Source organism: Sarcophilus harrisii, chromosome 2 (genome assembly GCF_902635505.1).
Source record: "Sarcophilus harrisii chromosome 2, mSarHar1.11, whole genome shotgun sequence".
In the NCBI taxonomy this organism is placed as follows: Eukaryota; Metazoa; Chordata; class Mammalia; order Dasyuromorphia; family Dasyuridae; genus Sarcophilus; species Sarcophilus harrisii.
The window spans coordinates 351,219,416-351,237,773 of record NC_045427.1 but is presented as its reverse complement, the minus strand read 5'-3'; the positions used below and the strand labels follow the sequence as shown (position 1 = coordinate 351,237,773).

General features: G+C 36.0%; 2 protein-coding genes across 3 annotated transcripts in view; one reads left to right on the top strand and one right to left on the bottom strand.

Annotated features, from left to right (window-relative positions):
* RAD50 (RAD50 double strand break repair protein) overlaps positions 1-3,083 on the bottom strand; it is an 82,962-nt gene extending 79,879 nt beyond the window's left edge. Inside the window, exons 1-2 of one of the 2 annotated variants that reach the window (XM_012549910.3) lie at positions 3,029-3,083; positions 2,222-2,402 (exon numbers count right to left, since the gene is read on the bottom strand). In XM_012549910.3, coding sequence (XP_012405364.1) covers positions 2,222-2,350 — 129 coding nt within the window. In that variant the 5' untranslated portion in view covers positions 2,351-2,402; positions 3,029-3,083. Of the gene's footprint in view, positions 1-2,221; positions 2,403-2,953 lie in introns of both variants that reach the window. The other variant, XM_003756482.3, reaches the window with a different exon arrangement.
* A 10,538-nt stretch (positions 3,084-13,621) lies between these two features.
* On the top strand, positions 13,622-16,426 carry IL5 (interleukin 5). The gene is made up of 4 exons (XM_003756481.4): positions 13,622-13,993; positions 14,148-14,180; positions 15,208-15,336; positions 15,422-16,426. The coding sequence occupies exons 1-4, from the start codon at positions 13,847-13,849 to the stop codon at positions 15,518-15,520; spliced, it is 408 nt and encodes a 135-aa protein (XP_003756529.1). The 5' UTR covers positions 13,622-13,846; the 3' UTR covers positions 15,521-16,426.
* Positions 16,427-18,358: the final 1,932 nt, after the last annotated feature.

Here is an 18,358-nt window from a genome sequence, read left to right as displayed (position 1 = left end):
CATTTTTAAAAATGCTTGGTCTCCTCTCCCTTATAATCCTGTGGCAAAACATTACTTAATTTGTTTATTCCATGTACTAAAGTCACCTAACAAATACCTACATCACAGATGTTTCCTGTCACTGCACATAGAAGCCGCTAAAAACTATTTGTTGAAAGCATTCTTTCAATTTACTTACAATTTAGTTCCTATATGCAAATTTAGTAACAAAATTTTCTTGAAAAAGGCAATACAAAAAATATCACAAAATAAGTTAAACATGTTATATAATTGGTATAAACAATCATACAAAGATTATAAGAGATATTGGTTATGTTGTAGGTAGAGGATTACTGAAAGGAAAGATTGAAAAAGCAAAGGATAGCTGATGTGTGACATACTTATTAATTTAAGTGGGAAAGACATCACTTTTATCATAATACGTAAAATGTAATATATAAACATATCCTGAGTTTGGTTGATTTCTATCATCATAACCTCTCAAATCCATCACCTATCCTTTTCATTCACAGGTCTACACAAACTCTATCTAAACTATTTTAATTCTTGACAAGTCTTCTTCCTTTCTCAACATTTCATTCTCCTGATCAAACAATTAGTTTACTACTTAGTCTAGTATTCAAAGCCCTACATTATCTAGAACTGATCACTTTTTCCAGATTTATTCTACAATATTTCTTTTCATACCTTCTACAAATTTCAACAAAAATTTAATTTGCATTATAATTACTTTTTTTATGTCTTCTTTCCTCCGGGCTGCCTATTTGATTATGAGCTACTTGAATTAAGGGACTATGTTTTTTGGGGGAGGTTTTCCTGTCTCTATTTTCAGTACCTAGTAGTTTCTGAAAATAATAGGTATTTAACTCTCTGAATTTTTTGATGAAATAATGCTATTCTCATAATCACACCAAGATTTTCAATTTAAACAAGTTTTATTCAGTATCACACAACTTTAAAAGTTGTTAAATTTACATCACATTTAATTTGTCAATATTTTATCTCATTGTACTTTCATCTACAATGTATATGTGGATTTCTACTTTGTTATTTTTTAAACCACCTATTATTGTATCAACAACACCAGGAGTATGAATATTAAGCTAAAGAAATAGTACAATGACTTCATAAATGTTAAATAATCAAGTATCAGGCCAAAGGAAAAATGAGTTATCTTAAATATTTTTCATTTACATATTAGGGCCTCTCTTCATAAAATCCTGTGACTCAAGTAAAATAAGATCATAGAGATGAAAGGATCCTCAAAAGCTAGCTAAGTTCAACACCTTGTTTTACACATGAGGAAAATGAGGGCCAAGAAAGTTAAATGACTGACTCCATACAAGTAGTTTTAGAAGTAGGATGGAAATTAAATATTCTGGAGTTAGTGTTCTTTTTCTTGTATCAAATTACTTAGAGACAATTAACAAGAAAATCTTTCTAGTTTCTTAAATGAGTAGACATTTTTAAAGTCCAAGAAAATAAATGTTGGATGAATTTTGTTTTAAAATGATAAACACTTTAAAAGATTATCATTCTCATTTTGGAATGCTTTTTTTCCCCACAATCTAAAGGCTTGCTATTTAAAAAAATTTGAGATGACTTACCAGGACCCTTCCCCTCTCTCCCTTACTCAATAAACTCCAGGGGCAGCTTATTATTCCAGGAAGAAATACAAAATGTTGTTTGGTTTTCAAAGCCCTTCCTAACCCAATCCCTTCCAATCCCTCCAGTCCCCTTTACTCCCTGATAAGTACTCTTCAATTTAGTGATATTAGCCTGCTTTAACTTCATCTGTCTGCTCCCAGACATCCTCTCAGGCTGTTCCCCCATGCTTGGAACACTGTGCCCTTCCAGGGAGTGTTGGGAGAAGGGGTCTCCTTTTATATCCTCCTCCTCCATAATCTGCCAATATCTTCTAATTACAATATCTTCCCTCTGTTAATTATTTCCTCCTCACCCTGTATATACCTTGCTTTGTATGTGTGCATGTTGTCACCATTATATTGTAAACTTCTTGATAGCAGGTATTAATTTTTGCCTTTTTCATCCCTAGCACTTTAAAGTAGACCCTGTGACACACAGTAGGTGCTTAATAAGTGTTTACTGACTGATCTTGTCTGCGGCAATATGGAATTAAAATTATTACTACTCAAGTAAAATTATTTACTACTCAAGTAAAAACTGGTTATTTTTTGTCCTAAAGCCCAATAAGACTTACCGTCTTCCCTGCACCATTGGGTCCAACCAAAATGGTTAAAGGACTGAAGAAAGTGATAACTTGCTTATCCTTGTCCTCTATTCCAAAACTTCTCACACCCATAATGCTCATCTTTTCGATCTTAGACATGTTTTCAATCTTTTTTTTTTTTTTTTTTGGTCAATATCAAGAATTTGATGACCTAAGACAGAGAATTATTTTATTTTTGTATTTTTGGAGCAACTTCTAGTCTCTAAGGATAAGAGTCCGTTCAATTGTTCCGAGTGAACGATTTGCACCTGTGCTTTGCCTCGCACCAGGTGCTACCCAACTCTGACGTGAGACTTAAGGTCATGCCAAAGGCGGAGGCTCCGTCTGGCCTCGGACAAGAGGCCTTGGCGCTGACCCAACGATCTCACACCTGAGCCTGGCGCTCAGGCTGGGGATAAGGGAAAGGGAGGAGAGGGGAAGAGGGGATGACGCAAGGGGGAGGCAGTATTAGCCGCGCTCTCTCGGGCTAGAGGAGTAGAGGGATGTAGGTGGGGGAAAGCTCAGGAAGGAGGGGCTGGGTAGCGAGCTGGCTTAGAAAGACGTAAGGCCGTGAGGAGGAGGCGGAGATCAAAGAGGCTCGGGTCAGGCTAAGTGGCTGAGGGAGGATAAAAGGCCACAAGGAAGCTCAGGGACCATGAAACAATGGCAGGCGACAGCGCAGCCCCACCAATCGGGCTCCGCTTGGGAACCCCCACTTCCTACCGAATACTATCCTAGTGCCTGAGCCGAGGTCGAGATCGGAGTGAGGGCCCCCGCATCAAATTAGAAACCATGTACCTCCAACCATTCCCCGGCGCTTCCAGCTCGCCTCTGCCCCACCCCCTTCCGGCACGAATCCCCGCCCCTTCCGGTTTCTCGCGAGAGAGCGCGCGCGTGAACTTTTACTTTATTTTATTTTTTTTAAGCTTCTTCCAGAGTATTTGTGTAGCTGTCTCAGAACGGAAGTCCGAGCTTTCCCCCACCCCTTGGAGGCGAGGCGTTGCCGGGGACGGAAGCAGTCCAAATTACGTAAAACGTTATCCGCTCTGCCTGGGGCGGAGTTCTCATTGGGTGGGCGGAGTTCTCATTGGGTGGGCGGAGTTCTCATTGGGTGGGCGGAGTTCTCATTGGGTGGGCGGAGTTCTCATTGGGTGGGCGGAGTTCTCATTGGGTGGGCGGGGTTCTCATTGGATGGGCGGAGTTCTCATTGGATGGGCGGAGTTCTCATTGGGTGGGCGGGTTTGGGCGTCGGGGATTCCCGGGAACTCCAAGCGCGCTGGCTTGTCTTGGAGCAGAAAGTGGAGTAGCGGGGGGATTAACGCCCCTGAAGGTCGGGTCTTAGTGTGGGGCCGGGGCAGAGCCTCAGGGGGCGCCTTCTACTCTAGCTCAGAGTTCCGAAAGGGGAACGGGACTGGGGGTCTCGGAGACCCCCAGCTGGAAGGCCAGGGGGATCAACCCCTCATTTTACCGACGAGGAAACTGAGGCAGACGGAGTTCCGCAGCGAGGGCCAGTGCTGGTCGGGATGCTGAGCGGAGTCCCGCGCTCAGTTCGCCAGGCCATCCGGTCTCTCCAGTATTTAATGTCTTGGCATTTTGAATAGCCGGGGAAAAGCTGCAAAGTTAAACCCTCAAAAAAGTTAGAAATGAGTGGTTGATTATTCTTTTTTTGCCCAAAATGGATGGGACTTTGTCGTTTTGTTGACGGAGTAATCTTCATTTGAGAATTATCTTCCAACATTATCGTAAACTATTTATTTTGCATAAAACAAACAACCCTTTCTTGCTTCTGACACAGGAGACGTTTGTGCATTTAGTAAGACTTCGGTCAGCATACAGAGTATGGGTTAAGGATAAAGACTTTGATTTTATTGGCATGGGGGACTCCTGGGTGAGCAAACTCGCTGTGTTAATGCATTCTGGCATCTTCTTTACAATTCTCTAAACCCAGGGAATGGTCTATCTAAACTTTATTTTACTTAGCTTTGTACCAGGGCTTAAAAGTGTAATAAGTATTTGATGAATGAATAGAATGGCAGGTATTTTTCAATTTTCCTCACAACCTCCCAAGTTGCCACTTAAAACCTGCCATAACCTTAACCTTTTTGAACTTCAGTTTCCTCATCTGTAAAATAAAGATGCTGATTGCATGTCTTTTCTTATTTTAAAGCTATGAGCCAAGATTACCTGAAAGATTGGACCTGATAAAATATCAGTAATATAAGATAATAAATTGAATTTTCTTACTGCTTTTCTGTCTGTAGCCAAAGGTTAATGAAAACATTTGGCCTAATTTAATGGACATTTTTAATAGTAACAATATCAGTGAATGAAAAGTAATTCCTTACCTGTACTTAAAATTTGCCATGCCTAAATTCCCATTTTACTTTTTGAATTATGTTCTACATATGAAAGGGAGTATGCATAGTGAATACAGCCATATGTAAAATTTGAATTAAAGTCCTGCCTTTGAAGAATACCAATCTCTTAGTGCTTTAGGCATCTCACTAAGACTTTAAATTGCTGAAAAAGTGCCAATTTAAATTAGTGGGAGGACTTTTTTCATCTAGGAATTCCCTATACTAATGAAATATCCTTGTCCTATGTTCTATTTCTAACTCAATGCACTAAGATGTTTCTTGTGTTAGAGATATGCCTTTTTATCTGTTTTTATGATGAAGATAAAATAAACTTATTATTAGGTGCAAAAGTAACTAGCAGAACTGTTTTTCTGAGATACCCAAAGTCACTGACGTACCCTTCCTGGGGCTCCTAAAATGGGATGCTTCTTATCAAGAGATGGGACTCTTATCCACACATGGATAACTGTCTGGCCTGCTAGCTTCCAGTGTGGACTCTGTGGATACTTATCTTACTCAGCCAGTTGGTTTGTATAATTTCAATTCCAAATCACTATTTTTTCCTTTGGGTACTAAAAGTAATTTGGGGACTCTTGCATAGGATTTAACTAAAATCATCAGCCCCTATCCTCTAGATTTATGTATTGTATAGATATAACCAGAATACCTATTATTGAAGAATTCTAGCCAAAGAAGTAACAAGGCTGGGGGCAGAGAGTGTTAGTTTTTTAAAAAATTGCAAGATCTAAATAAATTGATGCAAAGTGAAATGAGAAGACCTGAGAGTTCATTGGAACAATAACAACTTAGACCAATCTGATGATGGAGTCTGAAATTAGTTGGGTCACTCTTCAATTAATAGACATGTTACTTATCGGGCATCCATATTCTTTATCAGAGGTTCTCAAACTACAGCCCGTGGGCCAGATGCAGCAGCTGAGGACGTTTATCCCCCTCACGCAGGGCTATGAAGTTTATTTAAAGGCCCACAAAACAAAGTTTTTGTTTTACTATAGTCCAACCCTCCAACAGTCTGAGGGACAGTGAACTAGCCCCCTATTTAAAAAGTAAAATCTGCCAGAGTTTGTACCTTATAGATATAAACTTCAAGATTTCAGGGTCTTGTAGTACATGCAATGGATATACTATCTCAACTCCCTTTTCATGTTGGCAGACTGGCTCCTCAAAATAAGGCCTCAAGTAGCTCTGAGGCATTGAAGAATGTCTTGTTAATACTCTAGTTCACAAGCACCCTCTGGTGTTCCCCCATGATTATCAGTGATATCAAGTAAATTAAAATGTGAAAAGCCAGACTATTCATTAGCTTTTAGGAGCAGATATTTATTATGAAGGTATATTAGGGACAGTTGGTAAGAAAAATCCATCAAGTGATTGTGATTTACTCTTCCACAGGTATATATGCAGGGGAATCTACAGGAAGTGGGCAGAGGGGTACCAATTGCTGGAAATCCTTTTTTTGGAGTTCTCATGGTTTTTCCCTTAAGTATGGTGCAGCTTTTCTGCTGGGCTCATTTTAGAGCAGGGATTCTTCACTTTGCTTTGTCAGCCCATCATCAAATTACCTTTCAAACTGGATATTCTAGAGATGCCCAAAATAGAATTCATTATATTTCTTCTTAAACCCTCCCCCACTTATAAACTTCCCTCTTTCTTTTGAAGTCACCATTCTTTTGAGTCTCCTAAGTTCATAAATTCTGCATTATCCTCAACTACTCACTTTCCCTTACTGCAAATAGCCAATCAGTTGCCAAATTTTATTGTTTCTTTGTTCACATTTGTCATATTCATCTTCTTTTCCACATTCACACAGCCTAGCTTTTCTATTGTATCTAGAATCAAATTAAATTCTGTTTAACTTTTAAAGACCTTCCCATCCTTGGCACAACCTATCTTTCTAGCATCATTGGACATTCTTAAACTTCTCCTACTCTTGTGATCCAGCCAAACTTGCTACCTTCTGTCCCCCTACCTCTGCAATGGCCATCTCTCACTCCCTCCTCACTTTTATGGCAGAAATCCTTCTCTTCCTTAAAGTCATAGTTCAAGAATCATGTATGTGAAAAATTTTTCTCAATCCTTTCAATTGCTAGAACCCTCCCTTTCAAATGATCTTGTATTTAGCTAGTTTGTTTTTATTTGTATATCTCACCTTCATATAGGCAGCTAGGTGGCACAGTGGAGAAATGTCAGCTCTAGAATAAGTATGACCCAAGTTCAAATCTGGGCTCAGGCACTTATTAGCTGTGTGACCCTGGGAGAGTCAGTTAATTCTATTTGCCTTAGTTTTTTAATCTGTAAAATGAGCTGGAGAAGGAAATGGTAAACCATTCTTGTATCTTTGCCAAAAAAAACCCAAATGGGGTCACAGTTGGGCAGGACAATTGAATTTTAAAAATTGCTTTTATATGTATTTTATATATACTTCTGTTTCATTCCCCTCTCCACCTTCCCACACCCATGCTGCATTAGATTGTAAGTTCCTTTTGAGTGATTGTTTCATTCTTTTTATTTATATCACAGTTGTTAGTAAAATACCTGGAAAATATCACGTATTTAATAAATATTTATTGATTGATGAGGAACAATATCTCAGAGCACCAATCTAAGCCTTAATGTCTGTGTAATAGAGACTTCATCAGGGAACCCCTGATCAATTGAGTCCTTTCAACACAGTCAATGAAATTACAGAATGAAAGTGACAGACAACTTTAACAATAAAATGTAAGGGTTTACCCTTTTTAATGCTGAAAGTTCACAAGATATCTTCGAGTTTAGTGGCTAGATTTCTTTTTTAAACATTACTGGCCAACAATAACTCCCAGCCCAAGCTTTACTAAGTCAAAATTTGGACCCAGATTGACTCAGTGAATATAAATAGAAATCATTTTTATTTTGGTCAGAACCAGAGGAAACCTCCCAGATTGGAAATCTAACCAGTAAACCCAAGATATCTTGGGAGATTTCAGCATTTTAAAAAAATATATAATCATTTGGGAAGAATACCTGCAGGTAAAGGTATGGTACCTTATATGGACAGAAGGAAGGGAAAGAAAGAAAATAAAGTTCTCCACACTGATTTTTTAAAAAATAATTACAAAAGTACAAGGTAAGAGAGGCAGGTTTATGTGTAAAATGCCTAGAAGCTTTTAGTGAATTGCATGCTTAATTATGACTCAGCAGCAATATGATATGGCAACCAAAAATAGACCTAATATTTAGACTTACTAATAGACTTAAATTTTTTTCCCCAATTACACGTTAAAAACACATTTTTTTTTTTTTAAATTGAATTCTAAATTCTCTCTCTCAAGGATGAATACACTTCTCCAAACTAAGGGTGTGATTGACTAACCCTGTGAGGCTATAAGGGAAATACAAAAGTGAGTGACAGACATTAAAAGGTCAACCTCTCTCTTCTCAGGGACAGTGAACAATTCAGACTTATAGCTTCGCTTTGTAAATGAGATGCCTCCAGAAGGTAAATGCATTTAGGATTACTAAAGAGTCAGACACTTTACATGTCATCAGATATCTCAGTGTGATATTAGTGGGGATATCTACACTTTTCATGAAGAGACATCTTTAAAAATAAAGCAAAAGCTTCATCCTTTGATGTTGTCAGTTTAACCCATTTCCCATATTCATATCTCCTTAGAAGGATAGTGTCTAAAGTTAGGGAAAGAGTGATATAGAGTATAGGTCCTCCATTCTTTTTCTAGGATCAGACCACATCTGGAATTTTATATCTAGTTCAAAATGGGATATATTAGAAAAACTGACAAACTGGAAGAAAATTCAAGGAAGGCCATCATAATTATAAGGGGATTCAGAAACTATTTCATGCTAAAATTATTTGAAGATAGCCTAAAGGAGTACGAAAAGAAGTGATAAATCTAGAGAAGAGAAACATTTTGAGGAGACTTCATATATTTGAAGAGCTATCATATAGAATGAGATTTCTTAAATTTTTTCCACTTTGTGACCCCTTTTTACCTGAGAAATTTTTACACAACTCCAGATATAAAAGTATATTAAATAGGTATATAAATGAAACATTTATTATAATAAATCATAAATTTATTTTTTAAATTTTAGTTTATATGTAATTTTTATCATTTATTAAAAACAAAAGCAAATTTGCATACTAATGAGATGGGTTTTCTTATTTTTGCATAAAGAATTAAATCTTGGTGGAATATTTGATACCTTTTCTACTGGCAAATTTTTTGCTATCTCACAATCAATTACATGACCCACAGTTTAAGAAGTTTTGATGTAGAAGACAGATAGGTCATTGTACAATGTAAAACGTAATAAACTTGTATTTGGAAAAGAAGTTGGTTGAATTCCCAACTTTGAGCTTTATTAGTTATGTTTCCATGGGAAAACATCTTCTATCAAATTTCCAACTTGGTAAAGGAAAATCCAGGTTACCTTAGCCAATGGAACATAAATAATTGAAAATTAGACAAATGTTTCCTCTTTGGGGTGACTCCTCAAAAACTCCCTATGGTTCTGAGATGTTTGTGTTAGCCCATCTTTTTGTTAAGTATGAGAATATTGGATTGTCTTCTTCCTCAAATGCTCAAATGCCCATATCCAGAGTGGGTCACATATCCATGGGTCTTGAAGCCTCAAAGTAATGAAAAGCTCAAGATTTAATTTCCCCCAGAAGCTTTTCCCAGTCAAGGAATATGATGACCTGAATGAGAAACTTCCCTGAAGACGAGAGAAGAAAGTGAAACAAGTTCATTTCAGTTCCTGACTTGAAGAGAAATAATATGATTGTTGTCACTGGCAAATAGTTGGAACTGGTGTGACCAAATGGTCATTGGCATGACCATGAGAAGTGAGAGCCAAGTCAAGACCTTTCAACTATCTATCTAATAGGGAAAGTATTAGATACTTTCTAATCTTCTAATATCTAGAAAACAGTTTGTGTTAGAAAGGTCTAAGAACTTTTGTGGGCTGCAAACTCAACATGCCAACAATAAAACATAGTTCCCCTTTCCCACAATGTTGGGAGGGCTATGTTGAGAGGCCTCACATCCAGAGCAAGAGAGGTAATGGACCCTGCCCAGATTAGATTACATCTAGAGTGCTATTTTAAGAAGGACATTCATAAATTGGGAAGTGTTTACTTACAAGAGGGCAATCCTTGAAACTCATAAAAGGAATCTAAAAGAATTGTAGGTATTTAGCCTGGAAAAGAAAAGACATGGGGAATACCTGATAGCAATCTTTAAATGTTTGAAGGACCATCAAGTGAAAAAAGAATTAGACTTTTTGTGCTCGGTCCTAATGGATAGAAATTCCAGAGGCAGATTCGAGTTCAATATATGAAAAAAATTTCCTGACAATAAGAATTATCCAACAAAAGCAGAGTGGGTCATCTTGGGAAATAATACATTCCCCCTCACTAAATAAAGGTCTTCACAAGGAATCCGGGTGACTACTTAGGAATATTGTAGAGGGAATTGCTATATATTAGATGGCTTCTGAGGTCTCTTGCAATTTTTGAGATTTTGCAATTTTGTAATATCCTGGAATTTAATGGGATCTATCCTCTTTACAGGGTTATTGTGAGGGGCAAATGAGATAATATTCTTAAAATACTACATTAATGCCACCTGTGACTATTCTGTTGGACTTCAGATAGAAGAACTTGGATCAAGAGGTTGAGGAAGAAACAGACCAGCTCAAAAAGAGGAAAAATTTCCTAACAATTAGAGATCCAAAAATATGTTGCATTGCTTGAGGGGTAGATCGTGAGTTCCCTGTCACCAAAGGTCTTTCAAGCAATGGGTAGATAAATATTTTCCAGGAATGGTATTGACAGGATTCATGATTTGAATGTGAATTAAATTTGGTGACATCTGTATATAGACCCTTCCATCTCTGTGATTCAGCACCATTTCCAAGCTTCCATATCCCTTCCAAACTATTTTTTAAATTTTATTTTAATAATATATAATTTTTCCAATTACATGTAAAGATAGTTTTCCATTTTTGTAAAAGTTCCAATTTTTTTCTTCCTCCTTCCCTTAATTCTCCCCTCCCCAAGACATCAAGCAATCTGATATAGATTATACATGTACAATCATTTTATTTATTTATTTTTAATTAATTAATTAGTTTTATTTTTTATTATAGCTTTTTAAATACAAAACACATACGTGGGTAATTTTTCAACATTGACCCTTGCAAAAACTTCTGTTCCAACTTGTCCTCTCCTTCCCCCAACCCCCTCCCCTAGATGGCAGGTAGTTCCTACATGTTAAATATATTAAAGTATATGTTTTAAACATATTTCCATATGAACCATGTTGGGAAAGAAAAATCTGGAAAAGGGGGAGGGAACACAAGAAAAAACCGAAACAAAAAGGTGAAAATAGTATGTTTTGATACACATTCAGTCTCCATGGTTCTTACGCTGGATGCAGGTGGCATTTTTCCATCCAAAGTCTTTGAATTGTCTTGTATCACTGTATTGTTGAGAAGAGCTAAGTCTCTTATAGTTGATCATCACACAATCTTGCTGTTGCTATGTACAATGTTTTCCTGGTTCTGTTCACTTCGGTCTTTCCAGGCTTTTCTGAAATCAGCTTGCTGATCATTTCTTTTAGAACAATAATATTCCATTAAATTCATATATCATAACTTATTTAGCCATTCACTAATTAATTAATGAACATCTCCTCAATTTCCAATTCCTTGCTACCATGAAAAGAGCTGTTGTATAGACCCAGTAATAGCAATGCTGAATCAGAGGGTATGCACAGTTTGATAGCCCTTTGGGCATAGTTCCAAATTGCCCTCCAGAATGTTTGGATCAGTTCACGACTCCCACAATGCATTTGTGTGCCAATTTTCCCACATTCCCTCCAACATTTAGCATTATCTTTCCTGACATCGTTAGCCAATCTGAATCCTCAGAGTTGTTTTAATTTGCATTTCTCTGATCAATAGTGATTTAGAACATTTTTTCATATGACTATAGGTGGCTTTAATTTCTTTATCTAAAAATTATTTGTTCATATTCTTTGAACATTTATCAATTGGGGAATGACTTGTATTCTTATCAATTTAACTAAATTCTCTATATATTTTAGAAATGAGGTCTTTATCAGAAATACTGGCTGGAAAAATTGTTCTCAAATTTCTGTTTCCCTAATAATCTTAATTACATTGGTTTCATTTGTACAAAAACCCAAACTTTTTTTTTTTTTTTTTTTTAAAGAACATATAAAACCAAGCAGAACTTCCTTGTGGGTGAAAAGTTTGGTGATAAAGATTTTGGTTTAAGACAATGCTGGCATTTTAGATAGCATCAAAAAGCAGTCAGTGTAAGTATTATTTTTAGTGTGATTTCTTAAAACAGAACAACCTAAACTACGTAAAGCAGTAGATGAAGTTGTGAATTTGGAAAACTAAATTCAAATCCTGCCTCAGACGTTTACTAGCTCAATGGCCCTGGGCAAGTCACTTGGCCTCAGTTTCCTCATCTATAAAATAGGGATAAAAGTACCTATTTTACAGGGTTGTTGTGAGTATAAAATGAGAAAGTATTTATATATTATATTATATAAATATCTTAAAACATTTAAGATTTTAAAGGGGCTAGCTGTTAATACTTTTTATTAATAATCTCAAGTTTAATAAAATTTAATTGCCTTCTAATCAATTTTCTAAAATCTTGTCCTTTGTTATACTTATTTTCCTTTTGAAATCTCTGATTTCCTACACTGGCTGATGTTTTGTGGGGTTGTTTTTTTTTTAACTGTACTACCACTTTGAGAGTGACCAGGGACTGCAGAAATAATGGCTTTCTAAAAGGAATAGTCTATCCATTTCATCATATCAAACAAGAGGAAAGAGCTGAAATCTTTCAAAAGGTAAAAAAAGTCAGCAAGAATACTGAAGGGAGGCTGTGAGGAGTCACCTTTGAGAAAGTATGCTATATTCCTAAGAGTTCACCATTCCTTTTAGATTAAAAACACAATCTTTTCTGTTGGCATGTAAAGGCCTTCTATTTTAGCTTTTAGCTTATTCTGCCAAGTTGATTATACATTTCTCTGATTCATGTACACTTTAATGTCTGTCATTCACTTTTTTATTTCCCTTATAGAGGAGTCAATCACAGGGTGAACATCTAGGCTTGAGGAATTGTATTCATCCCTGAAAGAGAGAATTTAGAATTCAAAATTTAGCATAGAATAATGGACAGAGAGCTGTTCTTAGAGCTTAGAAGACCTGAGTTCAAGTCACCCCTGTGATATATATGTAGGCTATGAGGTCCTATAAAAGTCACAACTTTTCAGTGCTTTAAAGCCACTTAATTTTCAGTGTTCTAGGCAGTGCTCTAAGACTGAGATACAGAAGATGTGCTAGCCTGTATTGGTAGAGGGAGTTTCCTCAATAATATTGAAATCACAGGTTTAGTTGAGAGTTATATCATAAAGGTAATGGAATGTTATTGTTCTACAAGAAATGATGAGTAGGCAGATTTCAGAAAAACCTGGACTTATATGAACTGATACTGAGTGAAGTTTGCAGAACCAGGAGAACATTGTACACAGTAACCGCAACATTATATGATGATCGACTTTGATAGACTTGGGTCTTCTCAGCAATACAATAAGACAATTCCAGCAACTTGTGTTGGAAAATGCTATTCACATCTAGAGAAAGAACTGTGGAGTCTGAATGCTGATTGGAAAATTCTTTTTTCATTTTTTGTTTAGTTTTTTTTCTTTCTCATTGTTTTCCCTTTTATTTTAATGCTTTTTTCACAACGTGACGAATGTAGAAATATGTTTAATATGATTGTACATGCATAACCTATATCAGATTCCTTGACATCTTGGGTCAGGAAAGGGGAAGAAAGGAGGGAGAAAAAAATGGAAATCAAAATCTTATAAAAGTAAATGTTGAAAACTCTTTATATGTAATTGGAAAAAATAAAATACTATTAAGTGGGAAAAAATTTAAAATAAAACATCTTTGGAAATTTTTTAAAATAAAGAGTTATATCACTTTATGAGGAGATAAAAGTAAAATAATTTGAGGAGAAATGGAAATTTTAAGTTCCATGATGTGCCCCTATTCAGAATTCTCTATCAGTTGCAAAGATCACTAGTAATTATTCATTTCCTCAAAGAGAGAGAATAAATTGGTCGGGGATATAGCCCAGTAGTACACACTTTGTTTGCTGGAGATTAACCTTGAGCAGTTCAGCATGATGAAAATGCTTGTGTGTCTTCCACTGCTGGCTCTCTGTGCAGGCTATTCTTATGGGATTGCAACAGGAAACCCAGTGACCGAACTGATCTCAGAAACTCTATCTTTAATCACAGCTCATCGAACTTTGCTGATAGGCAATGGGGTAATTTTCAATTTATTTAACAGATACTTTTTAAAATGTGTTATAATTTTGATGGCTTGCTTACCATTTATTGTTGATATTATGATGAAATAATATTGCTAGTAACGAGTGTCAAAAACTCAAAAGATAATTATTGTTATGCTTTTATTTTTAGACTCTCAGGATTTCAATACCTGACCCAAAAAATGTAAGTGAAATTATGGTCACAGAATAACGATTGAATCTATAAACAAGTGTCGTATTTATATAATGTAAAATAGCAATTACTATCTGGAGCTAAGTATTCTGGGTATCTTCTATATTTTGCTTTTTTATTACAGTTTTAGGATTATGAAGAAAAACTTTATGGTAATTCTTTGTAGTTGAGAGGCAGCCTCTTTGAATTTGTCTTGTAATTAAAAAAACTCAAGTTACAGAAACAACTGTGTGACAGTGGACAAATTAGTTAACCTCTGAGCTTTGGTTTTCTGATCTGTAAGAAGAGAAAATATTTGTTTTGTCTACCACGAAGAAAGCATTTTGTAAAAACCTTAAAAACAATATGCAAGTATTAGTTATAATTATCATTCCTAATAGCTATTGAAAAATAGAATGGGCTGCCTCATGGAATGGTAAGTGCTACTTGTCAGGGATATCACCCAGCAAATTCTTGCATGGCATTATATATCTAAGCCAGGCACTTTTAACTGAGATTCTCTGATTGGTGTGTGTGTGTGTGTGTGTGGGTGTGGGTGTGGGTGTGGGTGGGTGTGTGTGGGTGTGTGTATGAGAGACAGACAAGAGACAGAGACAAAATGACGAAATATATGCACATGCACCTTTCTTTGTATTCTCAATACTTAGCACAGTACTAATAATAACTTACTATGATATAGCAGCAAATTATAAATGCTTATTGATCAATTGATTGATATTTTTCTAAAATATTTACCCATATATTAATATCTGATAGTATTAGTGATTCAACTCTACATGTTTCATACAAATATGCATCTTAATGTAAATGATGACAATGTAATTGAATTGAATTGTTTATTATATAATTATATTAAAATTGTAAAATGTACATTTCCAGTGGGCTATGTGTTAGTTATAATATGAGAAGTGAACCTAGCAAACTTCTGGGGAACTACAAGTATGCAGTTAGGGCCAAACAAAGCAGATTCAGTATTTTAAAATAAATATTTACCTCTTGTTTACCTCTTGCTTTCTAGCATCCACTGTGTATTGAAGAAATCTTCCAGGGAATAGAAACACTAAAGAATCAAACTGCTGAAGACAATGTGGTAGAAAGAATTTTTCAAAACTTTTCTTCTCTAAAAGAACACATTACTACCAAAGAAGTAAGTTGTAGGGATCAATGATATTTTATATGATTGTGGTTTGAGAAAGGACAGCCTCTAACACTGGCATTTGTTCCTTTTTCAGAAACAGTGTGGGGGAGAAAGAAGAAAAGTAGAACAGTTCTTGGACTACCTGGAAGAGTTTCTTCAAACAGTAAATACTGAGTGGACAGTAGAAAGTTAAAAATGAAAAGGGAGGCTGTGATGGATTGATTTGGGGGAGTTAAATGAACCTTGCCTGACTGGGATGGAAGACATAGTGGCAGCTTTTACAAAACATATGAGATCTTTTTGTTGTTACAAACATTTTTCTGCAAAACAGAATATCTTCATTTTTAATGATATTTTCTGATTTCTTCTTCATATATTCAAATATTAGTTTTGTCCCACTGGATTTTTGGAAATTCTGGAAATGAAGTGATTCTTCTTAAAAAAAAAAAAAAAATGCTGTCAAGAGATACCCAAATGATGCCTTCTGACCCAGTATGATTTTACTGCCTGGCAATTTTATCTGTCTCCTTTCTGCTCCCAAATGCAGCCCTTGATGTTTATTTCTATTTGGTGTTTACCTCATAGCTAGTATAAGCAATGACAGCAACCTTGGCTCCAGATTGTGTGGCTTTGGTGGCCTCAAGAAATTACATGCGTATACTTTATTTATTTACTTTGATATGTTTAAAATGTAGGGCCATTTGGACCTTTCCTGTTAAATGTGGACTTGTTACTCTCTGAGCGTCAGTGTTTTTATATGTAAAACACTGGAGTTATAATGTAAACTCAAATAACATTAAAAAGCAATGCTATGTACATAGTCCCAATGACTAGTCTTCCAGAAAAGAGATGAGGAAAACTTTTCTCTTTCTTTAGAGAGGTAGGGGACAATGGGTATGGTATTTTTGAATACACTGTCAAAAGTAATCAATGTATTGGTTATTTTTGCTTAACTTTATTACAAAAGAAGATTCACTGGCCGGGTGTAAGTATATCCAAAAAAGGAAAAAAGCATCAGTACAGCTTTTTTTTTTTAAGTTAGAGGTTTAGAATAAATAGAAATCAAGTACTGTGTACATTTACCATTTACCCTATTCTACATATCTAAATCCCTTGATATCATCACTAGGCCTTCTCCACTCTCTGATGAAGAATTGAACCTATTCCTCACCAAAGCCAAACCTTCTGCTTACTATTTAGAGTTGTATTCTGAGCATCTTCTATTTTTTTATTTCTCCTTTATTGGTTTTAGGATTATAAAGAAGCAGTTACTAGTAATTTTTCTTTTTTAAATTTATTTTGTTTTTTATTTATGGAACAAACATTTCTATAATAATATAATAAAAATGATAATTGCACATAAAATTGAAACTCTATCATGTATAACTTGTTATTCCTTTCAAATATATAATAAAGTTATTTTATAATTTTTTTCCTTCCCTTCCCCCTGTTCTACTCTGAGAGGCCACTGATATAGTGGAAAGATCACTTATTTTGGAATAAAAAGGCTTAACCTCCATTCCCAAATCTGGATCCCATCCTAATTTTCAATCTGTCCCTATTTTCTGATCCCTAGCTTAAAAACAAAACAAAAAATCACTTCTCACCAGATCCTGTTATCCACTCTAGCTGTCATACTGTTTTTCTTCCTTCTTTCTCAGCCAGATTTCTAAAGAATGTTTGCATTATTTGCCTCTATTTTCTCTTCATTCACTTCTTAGTTCTTTGCAAAGAAATAGAGCTAGTATTTCTCATCACTCAAATCAAAATCACTATCTCCAAAATTAACAAAAATTTCTTAATGACAAAATATAATAATCTTTACTCAGTCCTTGTCTTTAAGTTATTTGGGGAGAGGGGTAGTGTGATGACCCTGCTTAGCACGCAGAGTATATTAAAATCAACCGGAGTCAGAATAAGAGAAAATCCTTGATCTTTATTCTGTGCAAAGATGAAGGGGAATGGCCATAGGAAGTGAGAGCAATCGCCAAAGGAATCCTGCCAGCAGTGCCTCTGGCTCTCACACTCCACCCACCAAATCCTCTATGCAATCTCCTATACAACACATCAAACTTGCAGAGAGTGGGTGGGGCCATTCTTTCTCCAAGCATATATTAATAGAGTATCATCCAATTGCTAATTAGCCCCAAGTGCTTGGGATCTCAGTGCAACTACTCAAGAACTTCAGCCCATTACAAGGGGGTGAGGCAATTGGGGTTAAATGACTTGCTCAGGATCACACAGAAATGTTAAATGGCTGAGCCTGGGTTTGAACTCAGGTCCCTCTGACTTCAGGACTAGTGCTCTATCAACTACATCATCTAACTGCCTCTAATCCTCATCTTTTTCGCCATTGTCTCTTCTCTAGGTTTTCATGGCCTTTTCCTGTACCTCTTCCTGCCTGTCCACTCATGTGTATCACCTAGTAACTGAGCCTTGTCTGTGCCTAGATCACTTAAAATGAAGCATCCAAGTGGAAAGAGGCAAGGACTTGTTTCTGGGAGAGACATATTCTGTTCCTCTAACACATAGGTGGAAGCAGTCTTTTTCCTTTGGCTGCATAGCTGGAAAAAAGTGTGTCTTTCAAACAACCAAAATGGGATAGTATCTTCCCTTTCTGTAACATCAGAGAGTAAAGGTCCCATTCACTTGAAGCTTAGGCAACATTTACTGAGTGGGATGTGGGGGAAGAACTATTTTCCCCACTTCCCTTCCTGGCCTCAAGACTCAGGCTTGGCATTTTTATTGTTTGTCCTTTCCATTTGTAGGCTCAGGAAACTCAAGTCATAATAGGATGCAAGTTTTGCTCCATTGAATCAATTCAGGACGTCCTCAATACATAGCTTTATTTCTATTAAATCTCCTTCTGGTAACTTGTTATTCCTAGCTTTTTCTAAGTGATCAGTTCAATCTTTTTTTTTTTTTTTTTTTTTTTTTCCTGGCTCTACATTTCTTCAATTACATTCCATATACTAATTCTGGTTAATTCCTCATTTGTAATGTTCACACCTATCATGTACTTCTCTATTAT